The sequence below is a fragment of the Gouania willdenowi genome, chromosome 11 (assembly GCF_900634775.1).
Source record: "Gouania willdenowi chromosome 11, fGouWil2.1, whole genome shotgun sequence".
Taxonomy (NCBI): Eukaryota; Metazoa; Chordata; class Actinopteri; order Blenniiformes; family Gobiesocidae; genus Gouania; species Gouania willdenowi.
The window spans coordinates 25430632-25446696 of record NC_041054.1 but is presented as its reverse complement, the minus strand read 5'-3'; the positions used below and the strand labels follow the sequence as shown (position 1 = coordinate 25446696).

Genomic DNA, 16065 nt, shown 5'->3' with positions numbered 1-16065 from the left:
CTGTCTGTACTTTTGTGATCTCTGTTTGTGAGGTAATGATTAATATTTTTGTTAAGCTTGTCACCTGTATATATAGTGCACTTTGTTTCCTTCTTATATAGTCTGAGTTTTGTGCAGTTTTCGGTTTCTTAGTATATTCTTGTTTATTGTATAGTTTTGTACCTGCTGGGTAGGCCTCTTTTTGTTAAAGAATACATTTGTGTTATTTATTGGAACCCATTGTCGGTGGTTTTTGGAGACCGACTTTTATTTAGATTATGTTTTTATGTTGCGTCCTGGAGCTCCTAGACTTATTGATGCACTAAAGATAAACTTTTAATATTCCTATTTGGTATACAAGGTTCTCTAGAGTTAGTCAATGAGAAATGAGGCTCCATGACAAAAAAGCAGGATTTTTCATTTATCATGTGAACAGTTGTCAGTATAGGTTGGTACAAACTAATCAAAAACCTGCTCTATAAATAATGACTGAAACACCTTTACTCTAGAAATGGTCCAGCTTCATGTTCACACACTGTGAGCCCTAAGTTAAACACTGTTTGGATGAGAGAGTGCACACTTACAAATGCAGACTGTGTACACACTAACCTTGGATGAGGACGTGTCACATTCCTGGCAAATCCAGCCATATCCTGTCTGCTTGGGAGATTTTTTCAGAGGGGGGTCCAGACACCCAAAGTGATAGCAGAGTAGGCACTCATCACACCTGCAACACAGACAGGAAGGACACATGTTAGTGTTGTCATAAATAAAGTCGCTGACGGCTTCTTGCTCCTTTACGGCCATGTCTGCAGCAATGATGGATGGGGATGAGGCAGCTGGCTGTCAGTGATGAGACTTTGTTAATGTATTCCAGAGTGCCTCTAATCAGTTCACTTCCTGACCTTACAAAGCGATTGACTGTCCAATGGTTCGTATCGGTGTCCACATAAATAGAGGCCTTGTTAGTGTCAGATAAATGGCTGCTGGGCTTTTGACAACTGGATGTACTCCTCAGGTCAGATCCCCCTGAGGACACTTACAGAACTCAGAACACAAAGGTGGCTGGTTTATTTGAATATTATTAACAGACAAAAAGATTACAAATAGTAACACAGAAAAGGTTATACTCTTATATTCTCATCTCACGAAACAGGCTTGCTATAATTTCTCGTGCGTGGCAACACGATTTCCTCTTGTTTTTTTTTTTTGTTTTTTTGCGGCTGGGAACGGTTTCCTTTTCTTGCTGCACGGCACTAATTTGTATCAAGCTGCATGGAACATATTGCTTACAAATGCATGCAAATGGATTCATCACCTTAAAGCTGATATCTGGAGTTTCTGAGAAATCTATGTTTATAAATAATTCTTTTGAAATGTGAAAAAATACCTAACTAGTCTTTTACTATGGTCTATTGCCAGTGGTCATTCATATACATTAATGTATATAAGTCCCACCTTCATCCAATAATCAGAATCAGAATTCCTTTATTAATCCCAGGGGGAAATTGCTTTAGTTGCAGCCACAAAAGAAAAATCACAAATAAAAAATTAAAACGTTTAACAAAGACGGAAGAAAGAATAAACATTAATAAGTGTATAATTAAGTAAAAGACTGTTAAAAATGAGGATTAGATACACACACATTACAGTAGTAAAACAAAGTATGATTAATAATAATAATAATAATAACGATACAATGATACAAATTATATACACATATGATAAGACCACTATACCAATAGAAATGATCGTCGAGTGCACCCAGCCAATAGGCTTTGACTTCCTGTTTTTGAGACTGTCAATCAAAGTGAATGTGGAACTGTGCACGGAAACAAGACCGCGCGTCACAACAGCAAACAGGTAAATATGATTTTGGCTCTGACCTGACCCATAGACCTATATCAATGCGACCCGATGAGACCTTGTTATGTTCCACGATGCGCATGCAGAAAGGGCGTGGCTTCTGGTAGATTGCAGAGGCAAGGGGAGGAAGTGGAGCTGACATCGAGATGTCCTCTCAGAAACTCCGGATATCAGCTTTAAGATTATCCTAACTCTGACTAAAATGTTGTAATTGCACAAAACATGGCCATACCTGCCTGTCATTGCCCAATCTCGTCAGATCTCGGAAGTTAAGCCTGGTTAGTGGTTGGATGGAAGACTAATGAGAATTCCAGGTGCCACAGTGCCAGGTTAGTTTTACCCTACCGATGATGTGTTGTTGCAATAGTGGCAAGACATTCACATTGTCTAGTCTGAATGTTGTGCATGCCTGAGTGTTGGTGGTGGTCAGAGGGATGGATGGCATAGTATGACAGCGTAGCTTCGGTCAGTCTGCCCCAGGGCAGCTGTGGCTACAATAGTAGCTTGCCACCACTGTGTTAGAGTGATATAATAATGCAATGTAAAGTGTTTTGAGTGTCTTTGAAAGGTGCTATATAAATCTAATGCATTATTATTATTAATAAAATAACTTGAGTTTGAAAGTCGTGTCCATGAGCACACAAAAAATGTGGAATTTGTGTTGGCATGCATAAAAATAAAAACTTTCCTTCTTTTTGTGACAGTGTAATGTCCTTGGGAACGAGTTTAGATGCAATAAAGCATATGAGGACAAAGTACCAATCCTTGAAACAGTACTACATCCCAGGTTACAGCTCGAGTAGAATAAGAAAATGTTGTACCACTTAGATTAACAGAATAGTCAGCTTTTCACAAGTTATTTTATGAACAAATTGAATGCACATTTGTGAGTGAAAGCTTTGCTAAGTGCTGTCGTCACTTTAGATAACAGAAGGGTTGGTGAGCGGCCACTTAAGACTAGAGCTTCACTAAATGGTTATTTTTTTATACAGTGTAAAACTAAAGCTACAGAAAGTAAAGAGCAGGCTGTCATCAAAATCTTTCATTTGCTCTTTCTCAGCAAAATAATCCCAATCTTCAACTGAAAGACACCATGGTAAATAAACATTTTACACAATTAATGCATTAGTCTTATACATACAGAAAAAAAGGGTTTTTGTCACTTCAAATTACTTTCAATTACAAAATCAAAAATTGTAAGGCTTTATTGCTGCATTACAGACATTTTCCATCCTCTTACTTGAAAAAGTGCATTGAAAGGTCACCTGACGTCGAAGCTCCCACTCAGTGAAGTTGTAAAATATTTTTATATACAGTACATATAAAGCGACATCTTTGAAAATCAGTTGCCTGACATCACACAACAATGGTGGCACCCATGCAGAACTGTATGTCAGTGGTATAACTTTGATAAAAAAGATTTTAAATGCCAAAAAACATTAGGAAGTACTAAACAATGTTTTTCATATTTACAGATTACTTACAGATATTGTAGAACATAGTAACGCAAACTGTATTTATTTCCTAGTGATTTTAAGTAATCTCTTTTCATTATGTTAAAACACATTTCAAATGCCTTTTTACAATTTCGGGCAGCAAGGGCATAATAATTAAAGAAGCAGACTTGAAACCAGAGGGTCGATAGCTACTGGTCCCAAGCCTGGATAAAAATAGGGTTGTGTCAGGAAGGGCAACCGACATAAAAACCTTTGCCAAAATAAAACATACTAAAATGATTTATTTTGGCCATGGAAGGGAGGAGCCAAAACAATGTTTATTTTGTTTGTGGGCAAGAATACGTTAAAAGTTCTTAACAGATGTGACAAAATGTAAACCAAACATAGTCCATACACCATGGAAGATTATATTACATAATTGAGGGGATCCAGATTAATATATTGTTTCTGGATCATTTTGATCATTTGGGTTGGTTCTTCTATTAAAGGTACAGTCTGCAACTCTTGTAAAAGTGACTTTTTGTCATATTTACTAAAGCTATGACTATGTAAGGACAGCCTTACATGAAACTAGTATTTTGTCTGAAAAAAACAGGCATATTGAGTCCTTCCAACTACTCCTGCAGCCTTTGGCAGATTGCCAGAATGCAAAAAGAACCAGTCAGAGCCAGGATTGTGTTTGATGGGCTGTCTGACAGCTGTTGCTCACAATCCCCACCCCATTCCCGGGCAGGAGCGCCGTCTTTATTACAGTGTATGGTGTGGAGGAGTAGAAGATGGAATTGGCAACTTTTCTGCTTGAAAGGTAATTACTGCTGCTTGATTTACATTATATTTGATTTGTAATTGTTACACTAGAACTCTGTGGTGCAAGTGTTGTTCATGTGCGCGCAGCAGCCCCTGTTTGGGCTGCTGTAAGTGACACTGTGTTGTTGCTGCTGAGGTGTATGCACATAAAGAGAGAGAAGCGCTGCAGTAATATGCTTTTAACAGAGCATGTTATATTACTGTGATGCTGCTGTCGGGCTAATGTTAGCTTGTTAGATCCTCTGAGGGAGGGACTTTGGAAAGTTTGGAGGCAGGGCAAGAGAGCACCGGGGAGGGAGGGGGAGAGAGGGATCTGAGAGTTGCAAACTGCACCTTTAACCCATCCAGTTTCTTTTGGATCAGATCAGAAGTGAGCATTTTATTGCATTTTTTCGAAAAATTGGGATTGGCAATACACTTTGACCAACTGTATGTTCCTAATGGAGAGCAACATTTCTTCCAAGCCTTTAAAGTGTGAATGATCATCATACCATGATCAGGATCACATATCCACACAAGTGACAATATCTGGCTAAGTGATTTGAGAGCTTATTTGTTTTCTGAATCATGTTTTAATGCCTTACATGAATCACTTTGAATGCCTTGTTGTTGAAATATGCTACATAATGTTGCCTTGCTTTGTTGGGTCAACAAAAAAAAAATTATTCATGGTTTTAATCACAGAAAAGTTATTGCCTTCATTGTAAATACTTTCTCCGTTATCCCTGTTAGAGAAATATCCACGTGCTGGAATGCATTCAATACAGAGATTGGAATTTTCAACTAGGAATTTTCAATTTCCACGTTGTCTGGAATGCAACATAAGATTATTTTTTTATTTGAGCTGTGCACACAAAACGGGGCCTGAGAGATGTGCAGGCCACTTCCCCAGCAGTTGGTGCTCCAACACCTTTAGTATAGGTCGTATGCATTGTTTTATAAATGAGGCCCATGTTGTTATTATTGCAAAAACACGAATAGGATAAAATATATTAGTTTTTTTATGAAGCAATAGTGCTTCTTCATTCCAACCCTAAAAAGTAACACACACTGTTCTGAATGCAGTGTTATTTCTTAAGCCCTTCCACCCTCTGTAATAGAGATAAATAAAGTGTGATCAACTTGACCTTCCTGCTTGTTACCACTGTTATCAGACTTTGATTGAAGAATGTGAATCTCCTTCATTGATTAGCACATAATTGGCTCTAATTGTGGAGTGGGTGTGTGAGTGTTGTGGGGGCAGGTTGAAGGACGGTAAGCCCTGTGCATGATGAAAATAGAACTGTGCCCTCTTTGAGCAACACTCTTGAGTTTCTTTCGTCATGTGTAATTCAGTTGCACTCGGCATTAATTTATTTGTGTATCAGTGAATTGTGGATGTACCTTGGCTACATTCAAGTTTCTAAGTAAATGTTATTTCAAAACCAACAAATGCAAAAGATGTGCAAACATTTTACCAAGAACCTTTTAAAAGGTGATGTTTGTGAATGTTGCAAGTGAACTTTAACAATTTGTTGATTTGCACATAGAAGGGAATATCATTAAAGGTCCTATATCATGCAAAACAACTTTTTGAGCGTTTAACCTTGATACAATGTTATTCCTTAATATCAAAAACACCCCCGAAGTATTATTGGGATTCCCTCCTGCGTCTCTGAGAAATCCACAATAATCCTGCTCTCTGAGCTGCTTCTCTGCCCTCTTGTGAAAAACGAGCGGTTCAAATTCTAGTGACGTCACTAGAATTCTGAACCTTCCCCTCCAGGAAGTGCGTTCCCTGTGGAGGGGCGGCACCAGCAGCACGCTGGTGCCGCCCCTCCACAGGGAACATACACGCCCATTCTCTCTGGTGCTAGAGGCATGCGAGCGGCCAAAGAACATCTGTTTGGATGGACGTTGTCCTTTCTTATCCAGTCAGCACAGGTAAAAAAAAACAGTTTTTGTTTTTGTACCAAAAGATAATGTCTGGCAAATAGGGATGTAAAGATTAATCGTAAGGCAGTTATTAATCAATTCATAGGTGTCCCGGTTCATATCGATTCTTTGAAAATTGAATCACAAAAGTTTTTTAAACAGCAGAGGACGCTATCTATTTATCCTTCTCTTATTTGAACTACGTCACTCACACGTAACGTGAGTGACGTAGCCTCTTAGCCTATACGCAGACTAAGAGGCTGCTTAGGGCCCCCTGGCCACTAGAGTGCCCCCAGTCTGGCAACCCCACTTTCATGTTACTGGTACTGCTGTGCATTGCGCACATCAAAACTGCTGGGTGCATTTCCAGTAATCTATCCAGCGGGCGGAATCGCCTACTACTCTTTAACATGTTCATAAATGATTCCTTACCCCTTTAGCACCGAAAGAATATCTCTAATATTACCTGAATATCTGTAAACGTCACATTTTTCTAATAGCTGTGTCTGCTAGTGCATAGCATCTCTGCTTCACTGTTAGAATAGCTGCATGCCAACTGACCACTGGGTTACCAGTGCCCTCTGTTGGTCGAAAAAAATATCTGATGTACATGATGTAAGTGTACATCATGTACATCAGATCTGTTTTTTAAAGTCCAATTATTGAGGCACAAAATATATTTTCAGTTGCACTTTTAAAAAGAAAAGGAACTATTATGCAATTTTGCATTGTTTACTGTAATACCAGAATTTAAATTAATAAGCTTCTTCATTTGTATTATTTATTTATTTCAGGATTTATTTTATCTATTTATTGTTTTGAATAGTTTATCAAGGGATTCTTTTGACAATGAAAAATAAAGGAAAATAGTGCAGTATTTTCAAAAAAATAAAGGAATATTTTTCAGTCATCATTTGTCTACAGTCTCATTTTGTAAAATAAATTGTGAGAGAATCGTATCGTGAACCCAGTATCGTGAATCGAATTGCACCCCTACTGGTTACCAAAAATGCGTGTTCAACGAGTCCTTGGAATTTGTTCAAACTTCCTAAAGAAGAGTCTCCTCGGTGGTTGGAATTTACTTCTGGGAGCATGTGACACACCATCCAGCATCTGTTAATCTGTGATCGTCACTTTACATTCTTTGAAACTGTTTACAAAGTTTTGTGGGTGAGCTGCCGGGGCTCTCGGGCTACGTCATGAAATGGGAGGCACTCACACGGGGAGAGGCGGCGCTCCGAGAAACCGTGCGTCTTAACTTCCAAGTTGAAAGAAAATAAGTAATATTTCTTAATAAATTAGTATTTTACCCATATGTGGCGCAGTTGATTTTGGAAGGTCTTAATATAGCATGATATAGGACCTTTAATACTTTTAAGGTTACCTTATTTTTATACCAGGTTATTTTTTCGTGAAGGACTTTCACTTTCAGGGGCTTACCTTTATCTTATAGACCTGATATAGCTACTGAGAACTTTTATACATTTTCTTCTTCAATTGTTAACATTAATTCATAGTAGAAGCAACCAAAGTGAACATTGAATCAGTTTGTGCTTATGCTAAAACAATGTCGGACTCCGTAATTTTCTCTGGTCCTTTACCAAATCTGACCAGTGATGACATGTATAGCCGCATGTCATCATTTAAACGCTGGCTATCGAGGTGGTGTCCAGAAAACGAGGTGGGCTTCATTGATAATTGGAGATCCTTCTGGGGAAAACCGAACCTGATAGGAAGAGATGGAATCCATCCTACTTTGGAGGGAGCATCTCTACTATCAGAAAACATGGCACATTTATGACATCTCATGAATGAGACCATGTTACAGAGGGGGAGTCCTCCACGCCCCTCTGCGCTTGCCTTAGGACAGTTTCCCTCCCATTGCTATCAGGATAGCTGTGTTCATCGCCATGACAACTGTTGTGATGGTGATGAATATTATTTTATAGAGACGGTGTCAGTCCCTCGACCCATATTTCACAATGATTTTAACATAAAATCAAATAAAAGAGCTATCAATTATAAAAATCTGAAAAAAATTAAAATCTCAAATCTAGAAACACCAAAACATAAAACCATTAGATGTGCTCTATTAAATATTAGATCACTGAGATCCAAATCTCTACTAGTAAATGACCTTATCTCAGAAAATAACTTTGATTTATTCTGTTTAACTGAAACATGGCTGTATCAAGATGAATATGTTAGTTTAAATGAAGCCACTCCTCCCAGTCATTTAAATACTCATATGCCACGAGACATAGGCCGTGGAGGTGGTGTAGCAGCTATTTATCATTCCTCTCTTCTAATCTATCCTAAACCAAAGGCCAGTTACACTTCCTTTGAAAGCCTGGTTCTAAATTTATCTCATACCAAATCAAAAACCTGCCAGCCAGTCTTATTTGTGATAATTTACCGTCCTCCAGGCCCTTATTCTGAATTTCTATCAGAATTCTCTGAGTTTATATCAAACTTAGTCCTCAGTTCTGATAAAATACTGATAGTAGGAGATTTTAATATCCATGTGGACAAAGATAGTGATAGCCTGAGCTCAGCCTTTATGTCCCTAATAGACTCAGTTGGCTTTTTTCAAACTATTAATGAAGCTACTCATCGTTTAAATCATACTCTTGATCTTGTTCTAACATATGGCCTTGATATTAATGAACTAAAAGTCTACCCTGAAAATCCTCTGCTATCAGATCACTTTTTAATATCTTTTAACATTATTCTAGAGGATCTCGCACTGTGCAATAAAATAGTTACAAGTAGAAATCTATCCAACAGTGCTGTGGCTAAATTTAAAGAGGCCATTCCTACTGCCTTAAACTCAGTGCACCATCCAATAAATAACTATGATATTAATTATAACCCCTCTCAACTGGATCTGCTTGTCGATAGCTCTGCTAGTCTACTAAAATCCACCTTGGACTCAATTGCCCCATTGAGGGAAAAAATTATTAAACGTCAGAGGAAAGCTCCGTGGTTTAGCTCTGAAACTCACACACTCAAACAAACAACCCGTAAATTAGAGAGAATGTGGCGCTCCAATAAAACAGAGGAGTCACGAATACTTTGGCAAGAAAGTCATAGTAAATACATGACAGCCTTACGACATAGTCGATCTACATACTACTCCTCACTAATTGAAGAAAATAAAAATAATCCGAGGTACCTTTTCAGCACTGTAGCCAGGCTAACACAAAGTCAGAGCTCTATTGAGCCCATGATTCCTCTAGCCCTCAGCTGTGAGGACTTTATGACATTTTTTAACGATAAAATTCACAAGATTAGAGATAAAATTAGCCACTCCCTGCCTTCACCTGGGCCTGCTGTACCATTAAATGTAAATAGGCCTAACCTAAACTGTTTCACACATATAGGACTTCAGGAACTTAACTCTATTATTTCATCCTCCAAACCATCGACCTGCCTTTCAGATCCGATCCCAACTAAGCTGTTTAAAGAAGTTATTCCCCTAGTCTGCCCATCTTTGTTGGAGACAATAAATATATCCCTATCAATAGGCTACGTGCCACAGTCCTTTAAAGTAGCTGTAATCAAACCCCTTCTCAAAAAACCTACTCTTGATTCCAGCACTTTAGCAAACTACAGGCCTATATCTAATCTTCCTTTTATTTCAAAGATTCTTGAGAAAGTTGTGGCAGCTCAGCTCTGTGAATTTCTTCAAAAAAACAGCCTGTTCGAGGACTTCCAGTCAGGCTTTAGAGCTCAACACAGCACAGAGACTGCTTTAGTTAAAGTAACTAATGATCTCTCTCAGTGCTGGTTTTATTAGATCTTAGTGCAGCTTTTGACACTATCGATCACTATATTCTACTAGAGAGATTAGAGAAATCACTTGGAATCACAGGGACTGCCCTAAACTGGTTTAAGTCCTACCTATCTGATAGGTACCAGTTTGTACACGTGAATAATAAGTCTTCTGTGTACACTAAAGTAAGCTACGGGGTTCCTCAGGGCTCTGTGCTAGGTCCAATCCTCTTCTGTATCTATATGATCCCCCTTGGTAATGTTATGAGAAAATACTCTGTTAACTTTCACTGCTATGCTGATGATACCCAACTGTATGTATCAATGAAGCCAGGTGAGACAAATCAGCTATCTAAACTTGAGGCCTGTCTAAAGGACATTAGGGCCTGGATGGACCAAAATTTTCTTCTTCTCAACTCAGACAAGACTGAGGTCATTGTACTGGGCCCGCGACACCTTAGAGAAACCTATGCTAGCCTAACTGCCCTAGATGGCATTACTCTGGCACAAAGCACAACTGTTAGAAACCTTGGGGTTCTATTTGATCAGGACTTATCCTTCAACTCTCACATAAGACAAACTTCAAGAACTGCCTTCTTTCATCTCCGTAACATTGCTAAACTCAGATCTATCCTGTCTCAGGGCAACGCCGAAAAACTAGTCCATGCTTTTGTTACCTCTAGACTGGATTATTGTAATTCTCTTTTAGCAGGCTGCCCGAGCAAGTCGCTTAAGACACTTCAGCTGGTTCAAAATGCTGCAGCACGTGTACTGACTAAAACTAGGAGAAGAGATCACATTACTCCTGTATTAGCCTCTCTGCATTGGCTTCCCATAAAATATAGAATAGAATTCAAGATTCTTCTTCTCACTTATAAAGCCCTAAATGGACAGGCACCAGTCTATCTCAAGGAGCTTGTAGTGCCATACAATCCCCCCAGAACACTACGCTCTCAAAATGCTGGACTACTCGTTGTTCCATTCATCTCTAAAAGTAGTATAGGAGGAAGAGCTTTCAGTTATCAGGCCCCACTTCTCTGGAACCATCTACCAACCACGGTTCGGGGGGCAGACACCCTCTCTACCTTTAAGGTTAGGCTCAAAACATTCCTCTTTGATAAAGCTTTTAGTTACGAACCAGCTCATAGCTCATAATTAAGATGCAATAGGCATAGACTGCCGGGGGGGGGGGTCTGGCATGCTCGGTTGGAGAGAGGTTGGAGAGGGCGTTATGAGAGAGGTCATTTAGGTTAGAGAGGGACCGGAGAGGGTCCCATTCCTCTTTCAAACACTCCCTCTATGTCTGCTTCTTCCCTTGTGTGTTTGCTCCTGTACTCCTTCTGGCTTTTGTCTTGCAGGTCCGTGGGATCCTCAGTGTGGAGTTACAGAGTCTCAACAACTCTGTCTCCACCCTTTCCTCTGCACACACCCAACACAGGATAACGTGGATGGCTGTTCAACATAGGAATGGGATCCACACAAGGTTCCTGCTGCTTAACAGAAGGTTTTCCTTGCCACCATGATGAATTCATGTTGGGTGTGGGATACATATGTATGTGTATATACGTATATATGCATATGTGTGTATCCATAAAATGAAGAGTCCGTCCTTAAGACTGCTCTACTGTAAAGTGCCTTGAGATACCATTGGTTATGATTTGGCGCTATACAAATAAAGATTGATTGATTGATTGATTGATGAGTAGATTATACACAGCTGCACATATGTGCTTTAAGAAAAAAGTTCAACTTGTTTAAAAACACAATAAATAAAAGCAACATTCTCTACTATATTATACTAGATAAATTAAACAAAATGCCTTTGACTCACAAGTTCCAAATCTTCGTTGATATTTAGGATACACAGTTGATAATGTTTATGAATATAAAAGCAAAGTTATAGAATAAAGTACAACAGGAATTTGCTTGCTTTTAAACTGCTACGTCGCTATCATGACTCCAAACAATACAGCTTTCAGGAAAGTGTTATCACCTTTCTTTTTCCTTAGTCAATAAAATTAAAGGGACTCTATTTATTAACAAATCTTCCTTCATACAGATTTAGTTCTATTTTGTTGGAACGGCTGGGGCTCCTCAAGCTGCGGTTTCAGCACCAGCATCATAAAATCCCATTATACGCTCCGTCCAAAAAGCTGTCTGTTCATGATTTATGGCGGTCGGGGTTTGGACATCATTTACTGGTCCTCTGCAACAATGCCAGCTTGGAGTTGAACACAGTAGTTGAAATTAGGCAGACTGATGCTATCAGATGTGATGGCTTCAAATACGCAATATGTTGTGTTGCCTCGGGGTTTGGACTCAGGCAACATTTGAAATGGTGGCTTTAGATCAACAATCAAGATTTTGAAAAAAAAGATTAAGTGAAGAAATATAATTTTTATTTCATATCTCTGAAAGACAATACATTGAAAAAGTGTCGTATGAACAGTGACACTATTTTAGTGCAACATTTTTGTAAATAAATGTCAACATACCAATGTAAACAAGTAAGTATCTCCAATATTGCTTTGTGTAAACAAAAAATAGGGTCTTTCTTACCAGTGACACCATTATAGTACAATATTCCAGTAAACAATATATTGGTTCCTTCAACAAACAGTGATAAAATTTCTGTGAAGACGTACCTGCCGTATTGAGATATCGTCACACTCCTAGTGGTGACACAGCGCTACGCTCAGACTTGCTGGATGATGTTTTCCATGGACTGAAGTTACAGGAAGTGACAGAACAGCCACATTAAATCAGGGGGGGAAAATAACATTAGATTAAAAATTTTATTAAACTATTTTGTTATTAAATTATTTGTATTTGTTTATTTTGTTTTCTACATTATTGAATGCTTCTGTAACAGACAGAAAAAAAATGGCAAAAGTTTATTATTTTTACTAATTAAATTGAAAGTAATAATACAGGAAACACAGAAGACTGACCTTGACCTTAACGATTACCTTGAGTGAAGGTCAAGGTCACACATTGAATGGAAATGTTGTTCAATCTGAACACTGTATGTCAATTTGTGGCCGATTTATAAGGAAAAAAATATTTTATGTTATTTTTGTGTTTTATTTCTGAGGAGTTCTTGACCTTAAATATGACCTTGCGCGAACGTCAAGGTCACACATTGAAATGAAATGTTGTTTAATGGTACCAGTGGCCAAGTTACAGGGAAAAAAAAAAAACCTTGACAATTTGGCTCCAAAAGAGGTCGACTACACACCCTTGACATTGTCCCTATGACATGACATACATGTCATTAGTGCTGCATTAATAGGAGACCCAGGACAAAGAAGTTGCTGAAGAGTTGCGGAAGAAAAATAATAATCAGAACTCCAACAAGAACAAATTCTGCCTCTTAGTGTTCACTTTTTAAAAAATGTGTGCTATGAGTGAAAAGTGTGTTCAAATGAGCCAAAAATGTGTTCAGTCTTTTGCGAAAAAGTGTAACCCTCAACTTCCAGTGGATATGGGTCAGCTGCGTTACATCTCCGCCACGCAAGTGTAGCTGTACGTGAAACTTTTCCAAGTTAAAGTCATATGGCCATTTATTCAATAATAATGGCCCCTCAGGACCGCATTTGGACACCTGTGGTCTATTATATTGTATAGTGAACTCAGTGTAACGTCTCACTTTTACTATGTATTCATATAAAGGTATAAAAATGTTACAAAGGCATTGCAACATAATAGCAGCTATTGTGTTGTTTCTACACTTGTCCTCCATCACTTGCAAGACATTTCTCACTTGGTTGAAAAAACGGTAGCTACTTGGTGTGAGAAAGTATACATTCTTTTGTCTAATTCAGCTACTAAGACTGATAATCCAAGTATTACAAAGAAAAAAAAATCACAGCTAAATGCACATTTCATCTGTTTTGAATATGACTTTGCCAAACTCTGATAAGTGCTAAGTTCTGGCGTGTTGCCCTCTGGCATCAGATGAAAAAAACCTGTGAAATGGGCATAAGAACCCTGTGGTGTTTACACATTAGGTGCATCAGATTAACTAAAAGCAATGAAAAAATGTACTTGGCAAAGATAATTGCCGTCTTATGAGTGGTATGGGCGAAAGGTAACCGCTGCTGATCATTACCATGAATATGCCGAGGCAGGTGGATCTGCACACACATCAATTAGCTGAGCTGGCATAACTGCTTGGATGTACAGTGGTCAGAAAAAGTGTTTGTTCTTACTTTTTTGCAGGTTTTTCACACATAAATGTTTGAGATCATCAAACAAATTTAAACATTAGTCAAAGACAACACAAGTAAACACAAAATGCAGTTTTTAAATGGTTTTATTAAAGAGGAAGAAAAAAATCCAAAGCTACATGGCCCTGTGTGATAAAGTGTTTGCCCCCTAAACCTAATAACTGGTTGGGCCACCCTCAGCAGCAACTACTGCAATCAAGCATTTGCAATAACTTACAATGAGTCTTTTACAACGCTGTGGAGGAATTTTGGCGTACTCATCTTTGCAGAATCGTTGTAATTCAGCCACATTGAAGGGTTTTTGAGTACGAACTGCCTTTTTAAGGTCATGCCACAGCATCTCAATAGGATTGAGGTCAGGACTTTGACTAGGCCACTCCAAAGTCTTCATTTTGTTTTTCTTCAGGCATTCAGAGGTGGACTTGCTGGTGTGTTTTGGATCATTGTCCTGCTTGTAGAACCTAAGTTCACTTCAGAATGAGGTCACAAACAAATGGCTGGACGTTCTCCTTCAGGATTTTTTGATAGACAGCAGAATTCATGCTTCCATTTATCACAGCAAATCTTCCAGGTCCCGAAGCAGCAAAACATCCCCAGACCATCACACTGCCACCACCATATTTTACTGTTGGTTCGATGTTCTTTTTCTGAAATGCAGTTACTTTTATGCCAGATGTAATGGGACACAGACCTTCTGAAAAGTTGAAGTTTTGTCTCGTCAGTCCACAGAATATTTTCCTTAAAGTCTTGGGGATCAAAAAGATGTTTTCTGGCAAAAATGAGACGAGCCTTAATGTTCTTTTTGCTTAGCAGTGGTTTTGGTCTTGGAACTCTGCCATGCAGGCCATTTTTGCCCAGTCTCTTTCTTAAGGTCATGAACACTGACTTTAACTGAGGCAAGTGATGCCTGCAGTTCTTTAGGTGTTGTTATGGGGTGTTTTGTCACCTCTTGGATGAGTCGATGTTGGGCTCTTGGGGTAATTTTGGTCGATCGGCCACTCCTAGGAAACTTCAGCACTGTTCTATGTTTTCTCCATTTGTGGATAATGGCTCTCACTGTGCTTCGCTGGAGTCCCAAATGGCTTTATAACCTTTTCCAGAGTGATAAATTTCAATTACTTTTTTTCTCATATGTTCCTGAATGTCTTTATACTGTATATAGCTTTTGAGGATCTTTTGGTCTACTTCACTTTGTCAGGTAGGCCCAATTAAGTAATTTCTACATTGAGAACAGGTGTGCTGTAACCAGGCCTGGGTGTGGCTACATAAATTGAACTCAGGTGTGATCAACCACAGTTATGTTTTAACAGGAGCTGGGGGGCAAACACTTTTTCACACAGGGCCATGTAGCCCTAAAATAAAACAATTCTTTCAAAAACTGCATTTGTGTTATCTTTGACTAATGTTTACATTTGTTTGATTATCTGAAACATTTAAGTGTAGAAAACATACATAAAAAGTAAGAAATCAGGAAGGGGGCAAATACTTTTTCACACCATTGTATGTGGGAATTTAAAGTGTCCTCCCGCCATCAACTGAATAGCAGACAAATGGCCAGAGAATGTGTGCGCTCCACTAATGAGAACACTACTATTGTTGTACCCAAACTGCCAATTGATTTCACATAAATCTCACGAAAGGAGCTAACTCTTCCATTTCACTGCAGGAGATCATTGAAGACCCTTTAGGCTTACACAGGGATTTTCTTATTTAGCAAGTGTCAACTGCACATACAATCCTCTAGATAAGACATGGGCAACTGGCGGCCCAGGGGCTACATGTAGCCGCGAGCACTAGGGTTGGGTAGGCAGAGCATTGCAAATCGAGACCACCAATGTCAACACCAATGACAATTCCATATATTTCTGCTGACAAGTGTTAATTCAATTCAACTTTATTTGTGTAGCATAATTTACAACAAAGTCCTCTCAATGCGGTTATCAAAATATAAAATTCATGAAAAGAAAGAAAAAACTCAACAAGATCTACTAGAACAAGCATTTAAACATCTAACAAAATCAACATCATAAACACCATTA

The 16065-nt window shown here is 38.7% G+C and overlaps 1 protein-coding gene across 3 annotated transcripts in view; it reads right to left on the bottom strand.

Annotated features, from left to right (window-relative positions):
* The window catches only part of phf14 (PHD finger protein 14), a 138491-nt gene that overhangs the window by 23170 nt on the left and 99256 nt on the right, over window positions 1–16065 (bottom strand). For all 3 annotated transcript variants that reach the window (XM_028460972.1, XM_028460974.1, XM_028460973.1), the window contains exon 17: window positions 589–706. In XM_028460972.1, the coding sequence (XP_028316773.1) occupies window positions 589–706 (118 nt within the window). The remainder of the gene's footprint in view (window positions 1–588; window positions 707–16065) is intronic.